Source organism: Styela clava, chromosome 5 (genome assembly GCF_964204865.1).
Source record: "Styela clava chromosome 5, kaStyClav1.hap1.2, whole genome shotgun sequence".
NCBI classification, from domain to species: domain Eukaryota; kingdom Metazoa; phylum Chordata; class Ascidiacea; order Stolidobranchia; family Styelidae; genus Styela; species Styela clava.
In genome coordinates, this window is record NC_135254.1 from 23,641,491 (window position 1) to 23,661,253 (window position 19,763).

At 35.2% G+C, this 19,763-nt stretch overlaps 3 protein-coding genes across 5 annotated transcripts; 1 reads left to right on the forward strand and 2 right to left on the reverse strand.

Moving 5' to 3' along the window:
* Positions 1-305: 305 nt before the first annotated feature.
* On the forward strand, positions 306-2,268 carry LOC120344808 (gamma-glutamylcyclotransferase-like). Its single transcript, XM_039414118.2, has one exon. The coding sequence runs from the start codon at positions 438-440 to the stop codon at positions 969-971; it is 534 nt and encodes a 177-aa protein (XP_039270052.2). The 5' UTR covers positions 306-437; the 3' UTR covers positions 972-2,268.
* A 2,288-nt stretch (positions 2,269-4,556) lies between these two features.
* LOC120344730 (uncharacterized) lies at positions 4,557-12,796 on the reverse strand. Its single transcript, XM_078113182.1, has 18 exons — positions 12,706-12,796; positions 11,868-11,990; positions 11,359-11,556; positions 11,196-11,287; positions 10,977-11,093; positions 10,498-10,651; positions 9,979-10,150; positions 9,476-9,501; positions 9,072-9,218; positions 8,855-8,911; positions 8,397-8,519; positions 7,858-8,055; positions 7,475-7,566; positions 6,731-6,844; positions 6,234-6,384; positions 5,703-5,871; positions 4,835-4,860; positions 4,557-4,689 (listed from the first exon to the last, which is right to left on the reverse strand). Exons 1-18 carry the CDS (start codon positions 12,794-12,796, stop codon positions 4,628-4,630), a joined length of 2,112 nt encoding a protein of 703 aa, XP_077969308.1. The 3' UTR covers positions 4,557-4,627.
* A 791-nt stretch (positions 12,797-13,587) lies between these two features.
* LOC120344660 (poly(3-hydroxybutyrate) depolymerase-like) lies at positions 13,588-18,511 on the reverse strand. 3 transcript variants are annotated; one of them, XM_039413952.2, is made up of 11 exons: positions 18,327-18,511; positions 17,584-17,706; positions 17,105-17,302; positions 16,942-17,033; positions 16,722-16,835; positions 16,250-16,403; positions 15,731-15,902; positions 15,238-15,263; positions 14,838-14,984; positions 14,637-14,693; positions 13,588-14,201 (listed from the first exon to the last, which is right to left on the reverse strand). In XM_039413952.2, exons 1-11 carry the CDS (start codon positions 18,418-18,420, stop codon positions 14,191-14,193), a joined length of 1,188 nt encoding a protein of 395 aa, XP_039269886.2. In that variant the 5' UTR covers positions 18,421-18,511; the 3' UTR covers positions 13,588-14,190. The 3 variants fall into 3 exon arrangements, 2 of the variants coding, with proteins under 2 accessions (XP_039269886.2, XP_077968968.1); XM_078112842.1 differs by having other exon boundaries at positions 16,650-16,835; XR_013475421.1 differs by lacking the exons at positions 14,838-14,984; positions 15,238-15,263 and having other exon boundaries at positions 16,650-16,835.
* Positions 18,512-19,763: the final 1,252 nt, after the last annotated feature.

The window sequence follows — 19,763 nt, forward strand, 5'->3', positions numbered from 1 at the left end:
ATTTTGACATAATGATGCTTACTTAACGATGATTTCGAAATGTTAATTAGGAGGTAGTTGAAAATAATCAGTTTATCTTCTAAAAAATATGACGTTTTGTAACAGAACCAGCTGAAAAAGATGACTTTTGTGATGGTACCGGCTTACAAAAAATTTGAATCCGACCACTGCTAATAACGCTTTTGGTTGACGCGGCATCGAGATTTCGTGGTAATTCTTCGGCAGTGTAAATTAGTTCAATTCGAGTTATATCGTTTGTATACTTAACCTCCTCACTTGTCGAGTCCACTAAAATAGCATGCGGCATAGACTCGTAGCCGATAACGTTGTTTTCAAAAATCGGTTGGTTAATATTACACAGAACGTGCGTGAAACATCTTTGCAGCGTTGGATATCATAATTGCTGATTGTAATAGCACATCTCTACAGATAAGGTAATGTCTACATTCAAATATTTTGGATATGCCAGTAACTTGGCAGATTACAAAGTAGGATTGGAATGTAAATCTTGTCGATTAGAAAGCATAGCGCGACTTGATGGCTTTACTTTGAGTTTTGGCGAGTATTGTCCGGATTGGTGTGGGGGTTCTGCCACATTAAGAATGGAGACAGGATCTGAGGTTTGGGGAGCAGTCTGGGTTATTGACAACTCGGAGATGGATATTTTGGATGAGCAAGAACATGTTACCAGTGGCCAATACAAAGCGGTAATCATCGAAGTTGTCGGCAAGGATGATCGAATTATACAATGTCGGGCATACGAACAGATAGACAAGCAGGGCGAACCAAGTAAACCGTCTCCGCAGTATTTAGCCGTGATTTTGGATGGAGCGAGAAAATGTGGATTGCCAAATGGATATATTGCTAAACTTGAAGCTGTTGAAACAAATGGTAACAGCGAAATAACGGAACTCATGGTTGCAATCAGCGAACGACGCAAAGCATTTGGCCTTCTCAGTCCATTATTTTAAAAACAAATGAAAGATATAATAACGTTTTTTTCTTTGAATCCACTCACGATATATACTGTACATTTTAAACACTTACTCTTTAAAGTCTGTGCATGATTTGAAAATGGATGGTTACTGTAGTTCGGCAGAATCGGGCCTTAAACATTGTTTTGGGACATTAAGTTTTTTTTATTGTTTAGATACAATGTCGATGACATAAATAATGATACCCAGGTGGGTGTGGAGTATATTATGTTGAGCAATTTTTTTTAAATGGATTTCAAGTATTCGTACCAAGATGACACACAACCTGAATCCTAAACTGGTACACATGCAATGTTGAGGTTGTGCGCCATCTTGGTATGAATACTTCGAGAGCACTTTTTCGTTAAAAACAATTATTTCATAATTACATGGGTTAGTTTTGAATACATAGTAACATTGCATCTCCTTACAATGTCAGAAATTCAATTTTAGTAGAATAAATGGTAGCTTATTTCACTAATATAAGCTAAGCTCTGCCGCGTCATGTTATTCATCATTTTTCTTTGTTGTTCCTGTGCTCATTTGAGCATGACATTAATACGCGCAAATGATTTATCCAATTCTATTCGCTTGACTGATTCTCTCGTTTTGTTTATTTCATTTCATGTTATTCGACTGCTCGCTTTACTGATTCTCTCGTTTTGATTTGTATTTCCCAAATTGTATTCACTCTATTTTCAAAAATTATTTATTTCATGTTATTGACGTCTTCTGCTTATCTTAGCAAACACGGTGTCGCTGACACGATGACTTTATTAGTCTCTCGCGGTTCCTCGTCAATTGCGCAAATATTGTATTCCAGTATATTTTAATTGATGTTTTGTTATATATTTTGATCAATTTTGTTTGTACAATATTTCATGCACGACGAAAATAAAAATCTGAATCTGAATCTGAATCAGATCCATCGACAGCATCTAGCCACTTTCTTTTGCGCTCGTCAAACTACATTTGTGTTGCTGCGGGCATTTCGTTTTCCTGCTTAAAGCTTAGGGACTTGGGAAATATTTTATTAGTTGAAATGGATTGGAATATTCGACCTCGTCTTTCACTCCGAACAAGGCCATGTAAAACCATCCACTGGTATCTAACGATGTGTAACGTGTTTTCTTTTGGAGGAACCGGAACCTTTCAGGTGTGTAGCATTGACTTTGGCCAAATTAATATATCCTTGTGGAGATAAAAGGTATGCTTATGCGAAACCGAGATGTGCACATGTTACGCCAACATAGTTGAGTCAAACATTTTGATCACTAGTAAGTACATCACACCCATTTTCCTGCGTGCTTTGTTTGTACGTAGTAACGCGCACATTATTGCGAGCATGCATCAAATTGCACTTGTTTATTGAGCTATAGGTTTTTGACGAGCTTTTGTGTATGATTTCGTTCAATAGAATTTGTATGCTGTTTTAAAGAATACTAGATTCAGCTTTTTTATTCATTCAAACCGCGTGTTGGAAGTAAGTTTTGTAATACTGCGTGTTGGTTTTTAAATGGTTTATTTATATCCATCAATTGACATCCTTAAATCGGTGATGCCAGTAAATCTTTAATACAAAAAAAAAACAGTATCATATGATAGGTGGGGGATGGATACTCATATTATCTGCTCCATCGCGTGCCTCTTACCAGTTTACATGAGTGCCAATTGGTATTGGATTGGCAATTGGTAGTTTTTCAAGTGTGTAGATAGGTATAATCTTTTCCACGCTGTTGAGATGGGAATGCGCGAATATATCTGAGAATCGCTAATATTGGTTTGCAATGCGATGGAATCCCATCTTGGCATTTCTGCCTCTCGCAATTGCTGTTTATATTTATCGGAGAAGTTCTGTGGCGTGGTTATCAAATGAAGAACACATGGGAGTATTTTTTCCACTTCTCTACTACTCTCAAACCTTGACATTTTGTCAAACCTTTTTTCCATTCAATCTTTTTTTTGAAACATCCCCACCAACCACAATTAGTTCTGTCATTAAACTTCCGAAACAAACAGATAAAATCATCAACAGATGCATATCACCAAGTCCTAAGTAGATATTGCTAAATTGATCTTTATGTTACCATTTTTCATGTAATGCTTTTTGGTAAACCTGTTATCTATCGTAAATACAGCACATTTGGCTATGTTGTAGTGTAACTTTTTTGGCCTCACATTTTTGATATTTGTATTCAGATCTCTTGGCCTTGGGGCTTTGTCAAACAAAGTTACATATATATAAAATATTGGTTGTAAGTTGCAAAACATGATCATGCTGTTGGAATAACTCGCATTTTATCACCTGTATGTATATCATTCATTGTCGAGAATCATAACGAAATCATAAAATCTAAAACCCGTTTTCGTGAATTTTTTGTTGTAGCTGAATTCGAGGGACAGCATGACAACAGGCACGAGAAGAACGGTAGCCTCTTATAGTTTATGACAGGGTTTCCTAAAAGGGGACCCCGGCCTCCTTGGAGGCCACTGATAGGTTATCTGGGAGCACGAACAAACAGATGGAAATGCGAATATATAATTACAATGTATTTTTATAGAAAAGAAGAAGCAAAAGTGTTGAAAGTCTTCGGTAGTTTGAATAGCATTGGCATTGAACATAAGAATGAACTACATACTTTCCCAGGGATATACTATAAAATGTAGCAATTTCTCATTCTTGTTCTCGTGATAGCATTATCTTTCACTGCATCGTCGTGATCATCCCGCTGCATAACAATCCTTGCTAGCAAATAATTGACTCTTCTCCACCGGGTGTATATCCACTTGAACCACTGCCGACTGCATTAGCAGGCTTGTATTGTTTATTGAAACAAAAAGCAGGTATTTTGAAATAGTACTCTTTATTTTACGCGTATGTTTCAACAGTATTTCCATATATATGGGTCGCCACCCAAAGCTGGGTTCAAAAAATACCTAAAAGTTATTGATTTTTATTTCCTAGTAAATTTGGTGCCCCCGTAGTTTGTGCACCAAGATGGCACAACCTGAACATAGTACTGTAACAGGTTAGGTTTCAAGTTGTGCGCCATTGTTGCCAAATTGCTCAAGGCTGCAAACTCCACACCCATGTAGAAATGATGGGCAATAACCCCAAGATGAATAATCACAAATAAAAAACTTTATGTCTGAAAACAAGGTTGGGCCCAAAAAGGCCCCTTATCTGCCGGACTATTGTGGATATCTTCGAAAAATTCAATGCTAATAGTATGAGCTAAATGAGTCACTCGAAACGAGGTCATATTGAAGACTCGTGGCCACCACGCCCAAAAGTTGGTCAGCATTATATGTATGTATCGAAGGCTATAATTGTATTCTCATTTTTATCTGTACCTGTTTTTATTTCAGTTCGATACAAGCTTTGTAATATATGGACATTCGGCTACCTAATGCTGAGTGATGATTATCTACCGCTGATGAGGTAGATTGGACCAATTCATATAAGAAAGCCAAATAGTATAGAATAGAGGGGAGAAATGCGCAAAAGTTAGGGGCAGATACCCACAGACCTTAATACCACAAAACAAAATACTTGGCCGTATGAAGATTTAAATTTATTTTGTTTATTGCCTCAATTAGTAAATTAAAGTACAAGCAGTTCATTCCTAGGAAATGAATATTTCATCTTTTGTTTACGAAACTATTCTATCCAACATCCTCATGACTGCTTTGATCTGCTCGCCATTGGCTGTTGCTGTAAATGAAAATATAGCAGTGCTTGAACACTGGTACATAAGAAAGGACACAATATTGATTTAGCCTATTTCGCGAACACTGAAATGTTTCTTGAATATATTTAATGTATATATATAAGATACGAAATTGAAACAAAAACTTACCATAATACTCGCTGGTGAATCCCCACCTGCGCAAAAAATACCATGAATTATTTTGTTGTGCGGGTATCAGGCGTGAAGAAACCCACAAACTATCTGAGCCAATTTTTAAGTTTTAAAACACTCTACAGTCATAGTGCCACAAAAATGTCGTCTACAGAAAAATTGTGTTGTTATGGTGCAACGGTGGGCAAACCGCGACTCGCCGGAGTTTTATACAGCTCTTCTCGCTAGCAATAATTATATATTATCCAAATTTAACTAAGAGAAACTGTATCGTAACAGTTTTAATTCATTAAGCGGTTGAAGAAGCGTTCAACAATGATTAAGAAAAATTATGTTTTAGTATGAAAAGCGTAGAGTGGAATTTAATTTAAATCAGTCAAACGACAAATCTTACATCCCAGCGATCAAATGTTTGTTGCTGCGTTGGCGGTTTGTTGTAGCTTTTTTGCGGTTAGTCTCCGCACTGCATTGTCTACATATCACCAAGACTTACAAACTTCCAGATAAGATGGAAACACACCAGTCAACTACTTCTGATATGTCCTCGCAATATATACTTTACAATATTGTTATCATATTATTATTAGTTTGAAAAATTATGCGGCTCTTATACTAAAAAAAATTGCGTACCCCTGTTATAGTGCTTCGTTAAAATATTTTTTGGGGTCATTTCGTTGGTTGTATTGAAAATACAGGTAGATGATCGAAAAGGCAAATTTTGTAACTATAAATAAGTTGATCACTTTTTATATAAATGAAATTAAATAAAATTCTGCCACATTTTTTAAATGAAGTTTCAACTCATCTTAGCAGTTATTAATATGCTTCTAAAACCAATTTGCATAAACCAAATACAATAGCATACCAGTCCCAGCAACCCTGAGGATTTGTAATAAGATTCACTGATGTTCTCGGATAGAGTATGATAATGTTATTCAGAGCTGCAACTTCGTTATAACCCGCATCGTTAGCAAATGCTTCGGCTACGCTGTCGCTTGTCTTACATCCATGGAAAGCTACGTGCACGCGGCAACCTACAACATATTTAAGAGATCAAATTAGAGCGTTTTCAGATCATGTCATATTGTATTTTTTGAACTTTTCGTTATTTTACTTTGTACTCCAAAAAGGAACTTCTGTTAGTTTTTTTGTAACTAGTATCATACGCTAAATATACTACTACTACGTCCCCTCAAAACAGCATGGGCATTGATGTGACTTTCTGGGAGCGCCAGAGGGACATAGCTAATAAAAATATAATAGCCTTTATTTATAAACATAGTCTTTCCTGAGGCATATAGAATTTTTGTATGGTTAAATAGTTTTATAAGAAACATGATATATTCAAGAGAGACATGGCATATTGAGGGCGCTATAATATAAGATGACCGCTCACTTGTGGTTCCACTACTGCAGGACGTTGGCACAAATACCAGCCCGGTCTCATCCATAACAATATCTTTCGGATTTGATGAATCCACAAAATCAGCTTGACTAAATTCTAGCAACTGTCCCTTCGGCAAATCATTGCTCTCATAATCCGGCATCTATAAGTCAATAACTATACATATATATTAGCATATTAAAATTATATCCATAAACAATTAGGTAAATCCCTACTGCCCGGGTATCGACGAAGCCCCGCGGATTTTCTATCTTTGTTGACTTGCTCGATATCTTGTGGCACATAGGTACATAAGGAGCTTAATATTGCAGAGTAAAATTATAACACTTTTAACAATTACGATCTAACATAATAACATTACGAACATTTTTAACTAATTTTTTTTTTCCGAATCATGATAACAAATTAATGGACGTGAAATGCGGTTTTATTATCTGTGTCGTTAATTTGCCTTACTCAAAGTCAACCTGGCAAAATATAACTATTACCTGCAAGTTCCCGCCATAAATATGATTGAGAATATGATATGCCGCTGCAAATCCGCAATTATTTATATCATTGGTGTTTCTGAAGCCACAGAGTCCTCCTTTGTTCATTGTCGGCTTAACATAATTTATTGTGCAATAAGAAAATTATTTTGGTTGTCATTCTGTCATTCGGATATTGGCTCGATGGTGTGACGCATCGTGCTAAGCGAAAAGAATACGCTGGTCACCGCACCGCCGTAGGGTGGTTCCGTAAGCCCTGATTGGTTGGGACTTCCTCCACCAATCCAGTCCATGTATCTGGAAACAAATGACTGGATAACTAATCCCATACCATACCCGACATGGACTGGTAACCGGGCGAGAGGCCGTGGTTCACCATATATGATCAAGTCGTCTCATTAGATTTCCTTACCCATAGGGATAAATGTGTCAATCCCATCCTATCTCAAGAAGCATTGTACAGGCTGTAGAGCAGCAAAACGACAAATATGTGCGGCTTTTGAAAATATACTCAATTCGACAAAATACCCTACCTCTATTCATTTTAAAACAAAATGCAACAAAATAGTTTTATAAGACGTAAATTGTCATTTCTGTAGCTGATAAGTCAATTATTTTGTTGGAAAATCGGAAAACAAAAACACGAGTTTCAAACTGAATCCGACCGGTAGAGTAGGCTTGAATAGACATAAATTGCATTAATTTCCGGTTTGTAAACAGTTGAATAAAATAGTATATACTCACAAATCCGTTCTGTGATGCAACATCGTATTCTGTTTTAATATTTGAAGGATTCACATAACTGAGATAAAATTCTTCTGCTTTTTCAACCACCCCTCAAGAAAAATAAAAGCTTGTAAGGCAATATTCATGTACTAAGTTTACCACAAGTTGTTTTATTCCTAAATATGTGAATCGAGGGTCTCAAAAATGCGTCATGGAATGCAAGGTGGGGCAAAAGTAGACTAATAGTTATTAATCAATATAAATATATATATATATATTTAAATCCTATGATATTATACTAACAATTAAAAACTTGGAATGCTTTACATTTGTCAAACCATATTTTATTTGATTCGCGCTAACGCTCAGGTTAGACACTACTTGTGTGTATGATTGCCTACCTTTTAAAACTGTTGTGTCTTCTGTGCCGCTGTAAAGGTATACTTTGTCGTTATTTAAGTTGGATAAATCTGGAACCGCACCACTTATGACGTAGTCCTGTGCATCAGATTTCAAAGTCGCCACATTTATACCCATCGGCATCGTCATGCAATAGGTTGTCGCCAATGTTAGACTGTTTCTCGCACAATAATAAGGACCTAGAATATGAGAGTCATAGTTCCATTTCCAATCATCATTTTTGAGTAAAAAAGATCAAAAAGAAGTAAGCAGTAGACAGAATATATATAGTGAAAAATATATATATATGAAAAAAAAAAATGTTTGGTTATCAATGGTTAGAACGACTGACTACAGCCCCACTCATCAAAGTAAACTCATTTTTTTGTTCAGTACTGAGATGGGTGTTTCGCAGTCAGCATATTTTTCAATTAGCGATGGGTTTTGTGAAGCTCTGTGTTAGATATAAGAGACAAATTATATATAATATATATATGAAATTCGAACCACCACACGCAACGAAACAATTGAGCTCGTATACCTCCTGCTATTGCCCCGGCTCCCATTATATTATCGGATTCAGCAACATGCATTTGAATTGCCATATATCCACCCGAAGACAATCCACTTACTGAAATCGCATTTTTATCCGCTTTGTATGATCCTTAAAATATAGCAATGTTTGGTTATATCACGTGAATGGTTGGGCCCCGTTTGACGTTACTTAGTGAATTCAGCTCCCTACTAGATAAAAGCCTGAATCAGTAAAACGTCCGCATTTAACAAAATAGCCCACAAAAAATCGTGTAAAATTTATTTGAGTTTGATGTCGTTCAAAAAAAAGTCTGTTTAAATGTATCACGCCTGTTCATTCGGAGGTCAGAACTTAAAATTAGAACTGAAATTACAGTGTATCCTGCTGATGTATAGTTTTGGTTTGACTAACCATTTTTTTTTGTTTCTTTGGTATGTGTGGTAAACAAAATTAAACCATTTTACCCAAAACTCCATCCTCAATAGAAGACCCTGGCTTTGTTGTTGTTTTCGGTTCAGTAACTAAAAATAAATGAAAAAATATGTTTAATAATTATAATCAACAAGAACATCTAAACCAACCTTCTAAATCTAGCCCATATTTACAAACCAATATTTGAAACTAGCTTTTTTAGTTATCATACTGAAACGTTCGCTATGATAAAATAAGCCGGAGACTAACTTTTGATAGTTGATGCGTCTGTTGGTACTACGTCAGGAGTTGTTGTAATCATTGTAGGTGCTGACGATGACGTCATAGCTGTTGAACCCGATGTCAGTCTTTTTACCATGTTCATTATTGCTACTACTTGTTTGCCATTGTGGTACGCTGCAAAATTATGAAGTTGAAAAAAAGGTATAAAAACCAGGGATGGGGTTTTACTACTACACTTAGGTATATATATATAAATATATAATAGGTTGAACTTTGAATTTTAAACGGCATTTCAACAAAACTGAATTCAATTTATTCAAAATACTGAGACAATTCATCATTGTTTTTAAACATAGTTTAGTCAGAGCTTCGAGGTATTACTAACAGTTGGAACTATAAAATCGCATCGCATGATCCATCTAGCAACCTACCGTAGTTTGAGTCGGTGTATCCCCAACTGCAATAAAAAAAAACACATGACAAAAAGATATGAATAGCTCATGTTTACATAATATATTACGTGCAGATATGCTACCTTTTTAAATGATTGATCCTATATGTAACGGAATTATCAGATCGAAAAAGCTCATTAAATTACTATTTCGGGTATTTTTTAAAGAATTATGGAAAAATAATTTAGATTTGACTAGATTTAAAATTGAAACATCACGAGTTTTAATTAAACATTATTGGATACGTTTCAACTATCTTTGATATTGTACGATATGGCACGTTTCAGGCGACAATCAAATTCAGTAAATCTGGAATGATGCAAGACCAAAACAGTGAAATTGGAATTGCAGACCGTATAATTATTCAGTTATACTTGAAGAAAATTATTCTTAAACGCTCTAAACTCTAATTTAACAATATGTATCAATATACATGCGTGATAAAACATAAGAAAAATCGATAGGTTTGTGTTTTAACTTACAAGTCCCAACACCCATTGGGGTTGGAGATGGGAATGACTGACGCTTGAGGATATATAACAATAATATTATTCAATGCCGAAACCTCATTATAACCAGTCTGCATAACATAAGAATCTCCGATGAAGCTATCCCCTTGTTTACATCCATGTATAGAAACATGTAGACGGCATGCTGGAAAATTCAGAACGTTCAAAATAACCTATATATATATATATATCACCCATTAGCCTACATCACTCAACAACTCAAGCTTTTAATACAAAGGAAGTTAGGTTCCATTTAAATGACGGTGACAATTTTGGTATTACATACTATTGAACTGTTAAGGTCGAATTTTCAGTATTCTCATAGTTATAGGCAATAATAAACAAACATGAGATTTCTAGACACCTAGACAACGTGCTGATATAGTCGATACCATATTGCCTTGGTATCGAAGAACGCAGTTTCAATCTTGTTACAGCTGTACAGTTGGAAAATTTGCCTTGCATTATAATTAGATAACAAAATTACAATACATTCTGTTGCTCCAGCGCAGGAATCTGGCACAAAAATATATCCTTTGGAATCCATTCCAATCGATGACGGATTTAGAGTATCTATGAATTCAGATTGGTCAAATGCCAAAACCGTGCCTCGCGGAGCAGGAGCTGTCAACGAATAACTGGGAACCTAAATAATAAAGTCTATTTGTAATACTTCATTTCAAATAGTTGTTTATTGGCTACTGAAATGAGCTCTTGTGAACATTACTCAATACTACGTTCCTAGATTGGCTGATAGAGTAATCTAATCATTTCTCGAGTTATATGTCTGCTGATCAATTACCATAACCCTGTTTTGCTATCTTGTCCTTCTTGATGTTGCCCACGTGTGTGAGTGTTGGAAGACAAAAAGAATCATTGGCTACATTTAGTTCAAACTGATTATGAGGTCGGAGAATTTGTGATTGGACCCCGATTTGTCTTATTGTAACGTATTTCTATGATTCAGGTACCTCGAGGTTTCCGCCGTATATGTGATTAAGAAGATGATAAGCAGAATCGTAATCACAGTCATTTATGTAAGTTGGTGTGTATATTCTGTTACACGCTCCACCATTGTCCATTGTGACCTGGGATTTGGAAAAAAGAATTTAGAATCGAAGAAAGTTTTAATACTACTGGAATACTGCAATCGAATACAAATATTGTCACATAAAAGACTATTATCTCACAAATCCATGCTCTGCAACAATGTCATACTGTGTCAAAATGTTGGCGGGATTAACAAACTCTTCGTAGAACTCCTGAGCTTTCGTCATCACACCTGAGAATAAAATGTTCTATTATGTTATGTTCTTTCAAAAGCTGTCTTTTATGACTGGAAACTTTACCCACCTGGCTTGACGATCGAATCCTCTTTTCCACTAAATAGATAGAGTTTTGAATTGTACAGATGATCTAGCGAGCTTATTCGACCCAAGTCAGCTTGTGCTTTTGCGTTTTCTATCAAACTTTTTACTTGTATCATATAAGGTGATGACATGCATGCTGTCAAAGCAGTTGATAGAGAATCCTGTGCGCAGTTGTATGGACCTGTAATACGGGGGAAAGGGTTTATATAATGACACAGATTGTAAAATCTATTTCATCACAATGTACTCTATACGTAATACGCTAGGTAATGTTTTGTAAATTAAACGAAACTAGAAACGGCAGATCTATTCGAAGGTTTGACAAAATCTCCATTCACTTGGTATAATGGGTTTCTTGTATGTGTAGTTACAATTAAAACAAGATACGATCGCATGCACTACGGAAATGGTTGAGTGTGCTGAAAATGACGTCAGCATTTGGCCTATCGATTTTCTGAACCGATAAAGCTATATGATGTGCGTTACCCTTACCTCCAGCTACAACTCCAGCACCCATGAAAGTATCAGATTCAATGATATGCATTTGTACTGCCATAAATCCTCCCGACGATAATCCACTAACAGAAATTGCAGTAGTATCAATGTTATAGGATCCTCATCGAATAAAAAAAAAATTGTTCAACAAATAGCCAATTCAGAATACTTAATTCATATATTGCATTTCATCACTTTTCATATTGCTAAATCGAGTCGACTCCACTACTAACACATCTGATTTCCCATTATTCATTACACAAATTGAAAATTTTCTGCTTCATCTTGGTTTCTAATGTTAAATATTTACTTATCACAATTAAAGAGTTTGCTGGCAGAAAATTGCCCTTCAAAATTTTTGAAAATTAAGCCATTATGGAATATTCTAACCCTGTGGTTTCGAACCTTTTTTGTGGAACGAAACACCAATGAAACATTCCCGAGGCTCGAATCACCATACAGTTCATTTAATTGTCTTTTATTGATTGTCGAAGTATATAAAACATAAATGTATAAATAGAGGAATCCTCCTAATACTAACAGAATGAACTTATAATATTAGTAAATTCAATACACATTTAATTATATAAATTTAAGCAATAAACATAATATAGTAATATAGACTCTGGACTGGACCCCTGTACTGTACTGGCGGAACGCTGGGATGCAGCGGAACCTTGGTTGAAAACCACTTTTCTAGACGTGTGCGTTTTAAGAACTCAAAACTATTGTTATCAAATTGCAATTTAATAATTAAACATGACAATGTCAGTCAGCCTTTGAATCTGCTTCAATTTTGTGCCCTAAACTTAGTTAGGCCTACATCAAAACTTACCAAGCTTTCCTTCGTTTGAAGCAGCGAAACTTGAATAACAGTAGAGACAAAATATGCAATATACAAGTTGCCATATTCGTATGGAATTCATCATTCGGTGTTTGCAAGATACCACACTAATTTCGTTAAAAAGAAAATTTGCAAAATAGATGTACGTTATTTCGCAAGTGTGTTTAGGCTGTTCAATTCTGATCATCCAGGTAGGACGTACGGTATATCAAAAATTTACTCTTGAATAATGTGTAATCAGACATATTACAATATTACCCTGGTTTACTCTTCACAATAAACAGGAAAATTTGCGTGAAACACGAATAACGGTAAAACTTCATTGATCCCAAGAATTCTGTACGCTACCGGATGTTCGCCATAGCAACCTCAACAATTAAAAAAAAGGCAACAACCGACAAAGTAACTGACAACAACTGAAAATTAATCCTTGGATACCATGGCGTATCCGTGAGACTTTTTCTTTGAGTTACACATGTTTGAATGGCAGATGATGACGCAGATAGTCTAAAAACTCGATCCAAATTTAGAATTTCAGAGACCGTCAATAAACAAAACAATGGGGATTTCCCATTTGCTGATGTTTATTATGGTATATACACTATATACTATAGTATATACCAGGAGTGACCAACCGTTCGACCAAAATCTTCGAAATAGCTCGCGACTGATCGGTAATAAGGTCATACAATAAAATGGCTGCTGAATATGCAGATAATTGTAAGTATCCATATTATCTAATCAGAGAAAAACTTCGATACTTCGATACTTATTTTACAATTTCCTCGAAGTGCAATCGTCGCTCGCTTGGAATAAAAAAATTGGACATTCTGAATTATGATGCCACTGCTACTGTTGAGAATACAATTTATCACTCTATACAAAACAATAAAATTTATTTCGGCAGTCTGAAAACACGAAAGGAACAAAACACATAACAGAAATGCCCGGAAAACGAGCAAGACTTATGAATAAAGTTTATAACGCACAATGTACGTGATCGTTTACCAAAAGTAACACAACTACACGTTTCATGTGAAAAAAGTGAGTCACACATTCAGGTTGAAAAAAAATGATAATAAAGTTGATAGCGTGTCGGACACAAACACGTTTCGGCCAAATAAACGCAGTTGGGCAATAATTACATGTGATAAAAGAGAATGCAAACTAAACACAATAAAACAAATAAACTCGAGATTCTAGAACACGCATATATACAGATACCAAAATTGATTGATTAAGGGCAGTCCGATTGTTGCACATAAAAACTAACAATAAAAGTTTCCATGGATTTCGGATGAATTAAAGTCATTCTTTACATTAAATAGTATGTTATGTTGCTTTGCTACTGTTACAGGGTTCTTCATTGTTCTGATCATTTGTTTGTATTTTGTAGTACTTTCACGCCGATCCGATGGTTCAACATTCTTATTTCTGTCCAGGATTGCAACAACTCTTTTCGGCTCCACCCGGTTATCAGTACAGTTCTGAAATCAGATTCACAGAGAGAATTATTTTTGTCCGGGTTTCCAAGTTTTAGTCCAAAAGATCTCTTATTCTAGTTTTCCATCGCCCAATATCGGTACCACGTCCGCACCCGACGGCGGTCTGATCAGAAATTCTATTCTTTGAGTGAGACAATAACTTTTGCGTACTGCAGAAGTCATTGCAGGATCATTTCTACGTCAAGACACACGGTATTCACGGCTAAACTTTCATTTGTTAGATATTAAATAGAATCCATTTGGCTTGCCGAGACTCAAATATTGTAGGCCTATGGATATATCGTATTTTACACATGTCCCACACACATTTTTGGGTATGCTATTAAATTCACTCAACTTCAGACGCGACGTTGCAATGGTACATTTAATAGGAAATGAAAATATGAAAAAGTGCGGTAAAACATTAAACTATTTTACCCAAAACTCCATCTTCAATAGAAGATTCTGGCTTTGTTGTTGTCTTCGGTTCAACAGCTGAAAATAAATGAAAAAATCACGTTTTAATAATCAACAAGAACATCGAAACCAACCTTCTAGCTAGCCTATATTTACAAACCAATATTTGAAACTTGTTTTTTTAGTTACGTTATGCTGTGATAAAATACGCTTAAGACTAACTTTTTATAGATGATGCTTCTGTTGGTACTACCGTAGGAGATGTTGTAATAACTGTAGGTGCGGGCGATGATGTCATAGTCTTCGAATCAGATGTCAGTCTTTTAACCATGTTCATTATTGCTACTACTTGTTTGCCATTGTGGTACGCTACGAAATTATAGTGTGGAAAAAAAACTTGTTATAAATATCAGGGCTGAAGTTTGACTATTAAACTATTAAAAAGTATATATAAAATAAGTTGAACTTTGAATTTTAAACAGCATTTCAACAAAACGGAAATCAATTTAATCAACATATTGAAACAAAGCATATCTGTTTTTAAACATAGATTAGAGATTATAATTTTTCCTAACAGTTAGAACTATAAAATCGCATCGCTTGATTCAATCTAGCAACCTACCGTAGTTTGAGTCGGTGTATCCCCAACTGCAATCGAAAAAACAAAACAAATGACAATAGATATGAATAGTACATGTTTACCTATACTACGTGCAAATCTGCTACATTTTTAAACGATTGATCACGTATGCGGCAGAAATATCAGAAACATCTTATTAATTGCTATTTCGTGTACTTTTTAAAGAATTATGGAAAATAAATTAGGATATGTCTACATTGAAAACTGAAACATCACGAGTTTTAATTTAACAAGATCGGATACGTTTCAACTATCTTTGATACTGTTCGATATTGCACGTTTCATGGACAATTAAATTCAGTAAATCTGGAATGATGCAAGACCAAAAAAGTGGAAAATTTGAATTGCATATCGTAGAATTATTCAATTATACTTGAAAAAAATTATTTATTCCAAACGTTTGTTGAACTCTTATTTAACAATATGCATACGTGATAAAACATAAACATGTTGATAGGATTGTGTTCCAACTTACAAGTCCCAACATCCATCGGGGTTGGAGATGGGAATCACTGACGCTTGAGGATATATGACAATAATATTATTCAATGCCGCAACCTCATTATAACCAGTCTCCATAACATACGAATCTCCGATGAAGCTATCACCTTGTTCACATCCATGAATAGAAACATGTAGACGGCATGCTGAAAAATTCAAAACTTTCAAAATAACCTATATATATATATCACCCATTAGCCTACATCACTCAACAACTCAGGCTTTTAATACAAAGGAAATTAGATTCCAAGAAAATGACGGTGGCCGTTTTGGCTACTACTATTAAACTGCTATAGTCAAATTTTCAGTACTCTCTTAGTTAACGTTATAGGTAAAAATAAACGAAACATACTATTTTTAGACACCCAGACAAAATGCTGATACAGTCGATACTATATTGCCTCGGTATCGAAGAACGCGGTTTCAATCTTGTTACAGTTGTAAAGCTAGGAAATTCGCATTGTATTATGAATAGCTAATGAAATTACAATACTTTCTGTTGCTCCAGTGCAGGAATCTGGCACAAAAATATACCCTTTGGAATCCATTCCAATTGATGACGGGTTCAGAGAATTAATGAATTCAGATTGGTCATATGTAAAAACCGTGCCTCGCGGAGCAGGAGCTGTCGACGAATAACTTGGAACCTGAATATTAAAGTATCTCCGTAAAACTCAATTGCAAATAGTTGATTATTGCTTACTGAAGTGTAAACTCTTGTGAACATTACTTAATATTACGTAATAGGATGGCTGATAGAATAGTGTTTTCGTTTTACGAGCTATGTGATTGCAGACTATCGATTACACTCTTTCGCTATATCTTTTCCTCCTTGAATCATGTGTGTCAGTGCTTGAAGACAAAAAGAATCATTCGCTACATTTTATTCAAACCTGTTTTAAGATCACAGGATTTGTAATGGGATCCTGATTCTTGTAGCACATATATATCTGTGATTTTCGTACCTCGAGGTTTCCGCCGTATATGTGATTAAGAAGATGATAAGCAGAATCGTAATTACAGTCATTTATGTAAGTTCTGTATATTCTGTTACACGCTCCACCATTGTTCATTGTGACCTGAAATTTGAAATAAGGAATTTAGAATCGAAGAAAGTTTTAATACTACCGGAATACTATACTGCAATCGAATACTAATATTGTCACATAAAAGCTATTATCTCACAAATCCATGCTCTGCAACAATGTCATACTGTGTCAAAATGTTGGCGGGATTAACAAACTCTTCGTAGAATTCCTGAGCTTTCGTCATCACACCTGGGAATAAAATGTTCTATTATGTTGTGTTCTTTCAAAGGCTGTCTTTTAGGATTGGATACTCTACTCACCTGGCTTGACGATCGAATCCTCTTTTCCACTAAAAAGATAGAGTCTAGAATTGTACAGATTATTGAGCGAGCTTATTCGACCCAAGTCAGCTTGTGCTTTTGCGTTTTCTATTAAACTTTTTGCTTGTATCATATATGGTGAAGACATGCATGCTGTCAAAGAATTTGATAGAGAATCATGTGCGCAGTTGTATGGACCTGTAACACAGGAGGAAAAGGTTTATATAATGACACAGAAATTCTATTTCATCACAATGTTTTAACTGACTATTCAATGTTTCGTATTAAACTGAGACAAGAAACAACAGATCTATACGAAGGTTTGAAATAATGCTCATTCACTGTGTGTGTAGTTACAATTAAAACAATATAGGATGGCATGCACTATGGAAATTGTTGAGCGTGATGATAAATGAGGTCAACATTTGGCCTATCGATTTTCTGTACCGTTAAAGCTATTTGATGTGCGCTACCCTTACCTCCAGCTACAACTCCAGCACCCATGAAAGTATCAGATTCAATGACATGCAGCTGTACTGCCATAAATCCTCCCGACGAGAATCCACTAACAGAAATTGCAGCAGTATCAATATTGTAGGATCCTCATCAAAAAAAAAAAATCAGTCAACAAATAGCTGTATCAGAATACTTAATTCATTATTCATATATTATGTTTCATCACATTTCATATATATTGCTAAATTGAATGGTTTCATTACATTTGAACCCACAACAATTGCACCTATGAACTTTTTTTTTTCGGATATTTGAACACATACTAACCCTAACCCATGGATTTAGCACCCGCAAATAGATTGAACCCGTGAAAATTAACCTATTGTGGATTATTCTAGACAGGTGGTTTAGAACCTTTTTCGTGAAAGAAAACTCCAATGAAACATTCCAGAGCCTCCATAAAATTCATTTAATGGTCTCTTATTGCAAAAACAAATATATATGTATATATAGAGCAATCCTCCTAATACAGACAAAATGATTCTATAATACTAGCAAACACAATACACATTTATTCATATTTAAATATGAATAATATAGACTCTGGACTGTACTGGCGGAACACTAGGGTTCAGCGGAATATGGACGTGTTCGTTTACGAACTCAAAACTATTGTTATAAAATTGCAATTGAAGCCTCTGAATAATTAAACATAACAATGTCAGTCAGCCTCTGAATCCCTAAACTTAGTTACACCAACACTTACCAAGCTTTCCTTCGTTTGGAGCAGCGAAACTTGAATAACAGTAGAGACAAAATATGCAACATAAAAGTTGCCATATTCGTATGAAATTCATCATTCGGTGTTTGCAAGATACCTCCCTAAATCCGTTTAATGAAAATTTGCAAAATAGATGTACGTTATTTCAAGATGTGTTTGGGCTGTTCAAGTCTGATTATCTAGATAAGAAGTACGATATATATATACATCAAAATATTTACACTCGGATATGTGTAATCAGATATATAACAATATTACCCTGGTTTTGACCTCTCCGCAATAAACAGGAAAATTTGCGTGAAACCCGAATATTGGGAAAACTTCATTGGTCCTAGAAATTCTGTACGCTACCAGATATTTGCCATACCAACATCAACATTTAAAAAAAGGGCAACAGCCGATAAACCTGACTATTAATCATTGGATACCAGTTCGTATTATTTATTTGTTTGTGAGATATCCGTGAGACTTTTTCTTTGCGTTGCACATGTTTGAACGGGAGATGATGACGCAGAGAGTCTAAAAACCCAATCCAAATTTGAGATATTAGAGACCATCGATAAATAAATACAGACAGCACAATGGGGATTTTTCATTCGCTGATGTTTATTATAGTGGCCAACCTGACTTCGACTAAAATCTTCAAAATAGCTCGACTGGTCGGTAAGGTCATAAACATAAAATGGATACTGAATATCGTCACGCCAATAACCGAATTGCGTAAGTCATTTTTGGCGATTTTGAGTTTTTTTTATAAAATAGGTATTTAGGTAATGCTGCGCACCTGTCTGTTAACTCAGATTTTATTTTATAAATTCTGAAACCCATAAAGATGGAGATTTAGTATGACATGCACATTTGTGCAATTGTTTCGTCATAATGAATTATCAATGTTACCGCAGGACTATTGTGACGTCACAAAGGCAAAATAACCTCGGCGAAGTATTTTCGAGTTTTGCATCTCGGATTCTAGCTTAGCGCGTATTAATTTGAATTTATACTACAGTATAGGAAGACCTGCACTTGTGATATTCACTGTCCGAGTCCAATTCACCTTGGTTAGCTTTTATATTGGGTGCATTGCTGTTTTATTCTTTATATTTAATCTTAGTCTTATTTCGGTGGGTGTGCAGAACGTGTTATATTGATGAAATATATATTTTTAAACATAAAAAATAATGTAATTGAAACTGATTAGCTATTTTGGGGATTAGACATTGTAGATACTGAGAATTACATTCGTTTTTGGAATGTTTAGTTTTCAGGACTGGTGCATATAGTAAAGTTGCAAAATTGCGTATGTCCCCAAGTCTTGGACACATTTCTGCCTTAGTCACAGTGTGCCATTATGACGTCACTTAACTGCGTCATACAAATTAACTTAAATCCGGCTACGATCAAAAAATTGAACCATTGCAAATT